Source organism: Mus caroli, chromosome 7 (genome assembly GCF_900094665.2).
Source record: "Mus caroli chromosome 7, CAROLI_EIJ_v1.1, whole genome shotgun sequence".
Classification (NCBI taxonomy): domain Eukaryota; kingdom Metazoa; phylum Chordata; class Mammalia; order Rodentia; family Muridae; genus Mus; species Mus caroli.
The window spans coordinates 142851468-142859435 of NC_034576.1; the positions used below are offsets into that span (position 1 = coordinate 142851468).

Sequence of the window (7968 nt, forward strand, 5' to 3'; positions counted from 1 at the left end):
TCTATTCCATTGATCTACTTGTCTGTCACTATACCAGTACCTTGCAGTTTTTATCACAATTGCTCTGTAGTACAGCTTTAGGTCAGGCATGTTAACATCTGTCTTTCTTAAGCTAGGTTTTTTTGGTTTGGTTTGGTTTGGTTTGGTTTGGTTTGGTTTGGTTTGGTTTCGTTGGGTTTGGTTTGGTTTGGTTTGGTTTGGTTTGGTTTGGTTTGGTTTGGCTTGGTTTGGTTTGGCTTGGTTTGGCTTGGTTTGGCTTGGTTTGGCTTGGTTTGGCTTGGTTTGGCTTGGTTTGGCTTGGTTTTGGCTTTTTTGGTTTTTCAAGATAGGGTTTCACTGTATAGCCCTAGCTGTCCTGGAACTCACTCTATAGACCAGACTGTCCTCAAGCTCAGAAATCTGCCTGCCTCTGCCACTCAAATGCTGGGATTAAAGGCATGTGCCACCACTGCCCGGCCAAAGAAATCTTTATACAAACAATAAATGGGCTGAGGAAAAACTTATGGAGACAATAACTTTCACAGTAGTCATTGTTCTTTTTAAATGACTAATTGTTATTGCATGGATATAAGTATGTTTATATATCTACATATCCCTAAATATCAACTCTTCTATATCTATATTGTTATCTGTATAGAGAGTCTCAGGGCTAATTAAATATTTTTAAATGTTTAAAAATGTACCTAGCAGAATGGAAGTGCTGAGGGAACATTAATTCTTGACAATGTACAGAAAGGCTTGAGTTTAGGGAAAGGAAGAGAGAGGTAGACAGTACAAGATACTTAGAATAAATCCACTGTGCGTATGTATAAGACAAATGAAGTAATCTCAGCAGAATAGAGAGTAGTCAGCTTTTTCATGGTGATATCTTCCACACAGGACATAAGAATCCCAATGATATGGTGCATGCACAGTGTTGGTGAGAGGACGCTATAACAGAAATAACTGCTTCTACAGAGTATGTGACTCCCCTGGCCATTGTCCTCCACACAAGTCTGCAAGGAGCTTGGGTCATTAAGTCATGAAGTCTCCATTAATTGATCCTATGAGATTTCTCCTTGAATATATATCCCAGGAGGCACCAGGACAAGTGCCTGCCCCGGCTTTAGAAATACCAGGTATTCCAAAAGGTCAGTGACCTCTATAAAAATGAAGACAGAGCGTCAGGGGGACACTAAAGACTTGCTGCTTGCAAAAAAGACAGTCTGTGCCCAGCACAGTGTGCACCTTTGTTGGAGTCATCTGTCACCTGAATTCACTGTGACAGAAAAAGGTGAGTTAAATCCTGAGTTCCATTATGTGTCTCTTTTGGCTAGTAGTGGAGCTCCAAAACAAAAGGCTCACTATAAAAGTGACATTAGTCNTAGTGTTTGCATGTCACCATTAAAGGACAACAACTTATCTTCTCAATGAGTCCTGAGNTTGATGAAGGGTGCTGGGTCAGAGGTCAGAAAACAGAATATGATAGAAAGATTTGTTATCTTCCTCCATTGTATAAACAGCAGAATTTCTAGCATCTAATCACCATCAGAGAGTTTAGTCGTGCCTTTTGTTTTTGTCTTATGTTCATAACAGGATCTATTCATTCATCACCCACAGTGCTCACACTAATTGTGAAAGGCAACCAACAGATTCAGATGAATCTAAGATAAGTTTATATGAGTAGATAGGACTTGGATGCTGTCTTGTTGGTCTGTGGATTCCACACAGAAAGGTGAGAAATGCCACAGAAGAGAGTTTTCTTACCCTGTTGTCCAGAGTCCACTGTTCAGGAACAGAAAATGACCTGGAGCTTCCATGGAGTTAAAAACACCAGCATAGCACTGATGGTGTTAGCGTTGCCCTGTCTGCTAAAGAACAGGATACCATGACTTGGAGTCACCTAAGGAAAAAAATTACAGCTGTCCAATATTCTGTATGAAAATACATGTCCAAATAAAGGGGTGAGGGCTGGGGTAACAGGACTGCACATATAGATCCTTCCTCTGCAGACTGTTCTCAGCAGACCACACAATCTGCAGACACTTTGGTTCCTGACTGTGGTGAGGATCCTCAGCAGCTTTGCTCCTCATTGAGGCTCAGCTTCTGAAGGTTTCCAGGTCAGCCTTGCTGTCATAGTGAGGGAATTTTAGTGACTTTGCTGACCAATAACTCCCCATATGGATAGTAGATTCCTCCTTCTAAGTTCACTTACACACAAGCAAACTTAAACTCACAGATGACCAGGATGTATTTATGGAAAGAGAGCTTGGGTAGGCACAGTTCACCTCCCTGCACCACCATGGATATAGATAAACACTTGGAAAACCTACTGATTTATTTTTCCTTCTGTGTACCTGGATTACTTCTGAATAACATAATATTGTCTACTACACCTATAGGAATTATAAGCATCAAAGTGTATCCACTGAAATATGCACATAGCAAAGGCATTGTGCTCCACTGTTCAAAACACATAACTCCATCTAACCTCTCCAGTAACAATCCTACTCCACAGAGGTCACACTCTGCCACTTGTCTTTGGTGTCTCCTTTCTCCACCTGAAGGCGTGTGCTCCCATTACTCTGAACATACATTCCATTTACTCTACCACACTAAAAGCATTTTGAAGGTCGATGGCATGTCAAGGCTTGGATTAAAGTAAATTTTAAAAGTGGAATTAGTCTTTCTTTACAGTTTCAAGGTACAGTTAAGGAAATGGTTTGAATTCCACCAGCCTGGAATAATTGTCATTTGCCCTACAACTAGACATCATCTGCTGTCCTTTATCTTCACCATTCTGACTGAGAGAAGATAAAATCTCAAAGATATTTACTTTCCATTTCTTTGAAGGCTTAGAATGTTTAACATTTATTAAAAACTGTTTCTTAGCTATTTGTGTTTCATCTTCTGAATATTCTCTGTTAAATTCCATCCCCTAATTTTTAGCTGGGTTGTTTGATTTCAGGCAGTTTTAAGTTTTTGGTTGTTTTTAGATTCTAGATATTAACTTTCTATCACATATGTGGTTGTTAAAGACTTGATACCATTCTTCAGTCTGCCAATGCACTCAAATGATAGTGTTCTATTCATTTACATTTCAAGCGATATTCCCCTTCCAGGTTTCTCCTCCACAAAATCCCCATTCCATCCTCCTTCTCCCCCTTCCCCTTTGCCTCTTTGAGGGTGCTTCTTCACCCACTCACCCACTCCCACCTCACTACACTAGCATTTGCCTATGATGGGGCATCAAGCCTCCACAGGACCAAAGGTCTCCCCTCCCACTGATGCAAGATAAGGCCATTCTCTGCTATATATGCAGCTGGAGCCATTGCTCCCTCCATGTATACTCTTTGGTTGGTGGTTTAGTCCCTGGGAGCTCTGAGTGTTCCAGTTAGTTGATACTGTTCTTCTTATGGGGTTGCAATCCCCTTCAGCTCCTTCAGTCCTTCCCCTAGCTCTTTCATTGGGGTTCCCAGGCTTAGCCCCATGGTTGTCTATGAGAATCTGCATTTATTGGTCAGATGCTGGTAGAACCTCTCAGGGAACAGCCATAACAGACTCCTGTTTGGCAAGTGCTTCTTGAGGACAGCAATAGTGTGAGTGTTTGGTGTCTTCAAATGGAATGGACCCCTAGGTAGGGTGGTGTCTGGTTGGCCTTTCCTTCAGTCTCTGCTCCATTTTTTTATCCCTGTCTTTTCTTTGGGCAGGAAGATTTCTAGGTTAAAATTTTTGAGATGGATGGGTGGCCCCATCTCTCAACTGAGGGTCATGACTGGAGGTGGTCCCTACAGGTTATATCTCTCCTTTTGGGGGATATTTTGGCTAAAGTCATTACCAATGTGTCCTGGGAGATTCTGGGTTCCCTGGAGTCTGGGATTTCTGGTGGCTAACCCCAGTTCCCTATCCCCCAGTGCAACATGTTTCTATTCAATTTCCTGACCATCTGAACTTCTCTCCTGTTGCTTCCAATACCTGATCCTGCTCCCTTTTCCCTCCCCCTACTCTTTTACTCCCAGGGCCCTCCCTCCTTCTAACTCCTGTGATTGTTTTGTTTCCCCTTCTATGTAGGATTGCAGCATCTATATTTTCGTCTTCCCTTCTTCTTAAGCTCCATATGGTTTGTGGGTTGCATTGTGGATATTCTGAGCTTTTGAGCTAATATCCACATATCAGTGAGTACATACCACGTGTGATTTTCTGTGTCTGGGTTATCTCACTTAGGGTGGTATTTTCTAGTTCCATCCATTTGCCTGTGAGTTTCATGAAGTCATTGTTTTTAATAGCTGAATAATATTCCATTGTGTACATGCACCATATTTTCTGTATCCATCCTTCTGTTGAAGGACATCTGGGTTCTTTCCAGCTTCTGGCTATTATAAATAAGGCTGTTTTGAATATAGTGGAGCATGTGTATTGCACTTAATGCTCGAGCTACCATGGTCCTGTTCAGAAAGTCCTTTCCTGTGACAATGAGTGCAAGCATATTCCATAATTTCTCCTTTGTCATCTTTAGGATATTTGATCTTATGCTGAGGTCCTTGATCTAATTGCAGCTGAGTTTTGTACAGGGTAAGAGAAAGTGACTAGTTTCATTCTTCTACATGTAAATGTCTAATTTCACCAGCACCATTTGTTGAATATGCTATTATTTTCTAGTGTGTTTTTGTTTCTTTCTTTCTTTCTTTCTTTGTCTGTTTGCAAAAAGTCATGTGTCCATAGATGTGTTCACATGTTTCTGGGTCCTCAGATCACCCCAGTGATTTTATTTCTCTGTCATTTCTTCTAAGGTTTATCATCTTGGAATAAAGTTAGTTATTTTCCACATAGTTAGATATGTATAGAAGTGTTATTAATACTAGGAAATTGCTATCATATAGCACATGTCTGTCACAGGTTTCAATTGTTTTTAAATCTTTTCCTTCAGTTCTGAGACATGTGTAACCAGAAATGGAAGCAAATATTACTGGTTATAGGCACAATCAAGAGAGTATTTTACAATATCAAGTGTAGTTGAATTAGATAGTCTGATCAAGAAACTCCCTTGAACGTTATAGAATTTGGTTTGAACTTCTGTTTCTGCGGAACAATGAACAATACTAAACATGCATTGGCATTCTCCAGCACAATAGAATAGGGAGGAGGAGACAGGGTCAGACATATCACTATCCACATGGTTGCAAAAGGTAAGTACAATATTTATGTATCTCTAATTTGAAATGTAGGAAGATATAAAGTTTAAAATTCAGCATTCACCACTAAAGAAGAGAGAACATAGATTGCGAGCCATACTATGAAAATTCTGTGAAATAAAATGTGAGCAAAGAAAATGAAGGGTTATATAGCAAAGTGGAGAGTGCAGCATTCCACTGCATCCAGTGAATGAAAGATTTCTCTGGAAGACTGCTGCAAAGCGATTATTTCCAGATGAGGAGCAGTGCAAATGATTTCCCAAACAGGTTTCTACATAGGCAGAGTATTTTGCATATACACTCAGACAGGAACATATGGAAAAAGCTAATGATGTTAAATGAGTCTTCTACTTCAAACTATGTAGTGTTATTTGCTGGATGACTGTGACAGGACATGGTGAGTTTGGTTTGAGGCAGAAGGCCAGTTATCATAAGTATACCATTTGTATTCCTTGAGTGATAGAAAAGGAAACTGGAAATGATGGAAAAGAAAAGAACCAGGAAATTATGAAACTGCTGAAGACCTTGAGAATGTGAGTTGTAAGGATGGGGAAGCTATAGTTGCACTCATTGAGGATCAGTTGGATTAGACAGGCAAAGAGGGTAAAGAAGACCAATCTTGGGTCATGGAGCAAGACTCTAATGAGAATCTCTCAAGGGTATAGACTACACTGCGGAGCTAAGGGTAAATTTCTGACTAAATATATTGAAACTGCAAAGAAACATCTGTAGATAGTGGTAATGACTTTAGGTGTGGGTATGTTGACATCAGTTTTCACTGTGGTATATTGAGACAAAAAAAGCCACATAAGCAGTCTAGGTTCATAGGGCTGGGTTTTGAGAAATGTTCTCCATGGTAATAGATTTGATGAGAGTTAGAGTCAGAAGAGTTCCAAGTAGAAAAGACCACAATAACAGTAATTAATTCAGAACATACAAGGTTACGTGACCATGGGGGTGCCGATATCTGGTTGAGATGGGTAGTTAGACAACCACACCAGATATGAGAAGAGACAAAATGCCTGTCAGCTAAGGAGGCCAAGTGTAGAAACAATAATAATCATCTCAGTGTATCTACCTAAAATTCTCATCAGGTGGAGAATAGGAGATGTGAAAGTAAGTGGTACAGCGGAGTCACCAAACATTGTCCCCAGAGCACAGGGCTTAGTGGCAATGGAGAAGAAAAGCATAGGCAGGTGCTGAGTAAAGAATGCTGCTCTCTTTCTGAATGTTCAAGATCAGAGAAGTACATAGGTTCCCTTTGATAAAACACTACAGGGGGAAAGTTACCATGTGAGAAAGAAGAGAAAATAAAATATATGTGGCTTTCCAGTAGTGTGGAACATACAAGAAAAGACAAGAGGCTTTAATAAGGAAAATACACTCACTCCTTCCCTTTCTTACAGAAAGACAGTTTGAAACCAAAGTTCGAAGTGAAAAACTGTAATATTTCCTCAACCTGAACGACAAAGCAGTGGATCCAACACTCTCCATGATGTTGTTGAGTCTCAACCAGACAGGAGTGACAGAGTTTGTGCTGGAAGGGTTCTCAGAGCACCCTGGTCTAAGACTGTTCCTGATAGGCTGCTTCTTGACCCTCTACATGATGGCTCTAATGGGCAACATTGTGATCATTGCTTTGGTCACCTCCAGTACTGGGCTCCACAATCCCATGTACTTTTTCCTGTGCAACCTGGCTACCACGGATGTTGTGTGCACCTCCTCTGTGATTCCCAAGGCCCTGATTGGCCTAGTATCTGAGGAAAACATCATCTCCTTCAAGGGATGTATGGCCCAACTCTTCTTCCTTGCATGGGCAACATCCTCAGAGCTGTTGCTGCTCACAGTCATGGCCTATGACCGCTATGTGGCCATCTGCTNTCCCCTGCACTACAGCTCTAGGATGAGTTCACAGCTGTGTGGAGCCCTGGCCGTGGGTGTATGGTCCATCAGTGCTGTGAATGCATCTGTGCACACTGGCCTGATGACACGGCTGTCATTCTGTGGACCCAAGGTCATCACCCACTTCTTCTGTGAGATACCCCCACTCCTCCTGCTCTCCTGTAGTTCCACATACATTAATAGCGTTATGACACTTGTGGCAGATGTCTTTCTGGGAGGCATCAACTTCATGCTAACCCTGTTATCTTATGGTTTCATCATTGCCAGCATCTTGCGCATGCGTTCTGCTGAGGGCAAGAGGAAGGCCTTTTCTACATACTCATCCCACCTCATCGTGGTTTCTGTGTACTACTCATCTGTGTTCTGTGCCTATATCAGTCCTGCCTCCAGCTACAGCCCAGAAAGAAGCAAATTTACCTCAGTGCTATACTCGATCGTCAGTCCAACCCTCAACCCTCTCATCTATACACTGAGGAACAAGGATGTCAAGCTTGCCTTGGGCAGAATATTGGCCTCTTTCTCACATTAAGTGGAGATGTGTAGAATATTCTCCTTGACTGGGCTGTTCCTAATCACACTTTCCTAAGAGCAGCTTCATGGAGCATGGTTTACTTATCTTTGTTTTATAAAAGTTTTGTCTGATGCAAAAACTGTACTATTCCACTCACTGTAACCTCAAAAGCAATAAAATTCTTACTGACAATGTAAACAAAACACCAAGCTTTATTTCCTGATAAATACAAACCATTTCAAAAGTAACTATAATTTATCTAAATGAAGGTGCCACGTTCCTGCACTGGATGATTTCCAGTGAGTGTCAATAGTGATTGTCACAAAAGAAAAGCATTTCTTGCAGGGACTCTCTGCAAACATAACAGGTGCTTGTTTCAGAGCT

General features: G+C 41.2%; 1 protein-coding gene across 1 annotated transcript; it reads left to right on the top strand.

Moving 5' to 3' along the window:
• Window positions 1-1136: 1136 nt before the first annotated feature.
• LOC110298586 (olfactory receptor 13A1-like) lies at window positions 1137-7636 on the top strand. Its single transcript, XM_021167913.1, has 2 exons — window positions 1137-1273; window positions 6578-7636. Exon 2 carries the CDS (start codon window positions 6664-6666, stop codon window positions 7600-7602), a length of 939 nt encoding a protein of 312 aa, XP_021023572.1. The 5' UTR covers window positions 1137-1273; window positions 6578-6663; the 3' UTR covers window positions 7603-7636.
• Window positions 7637-7968: the final 332 nt, after the last annotated feature.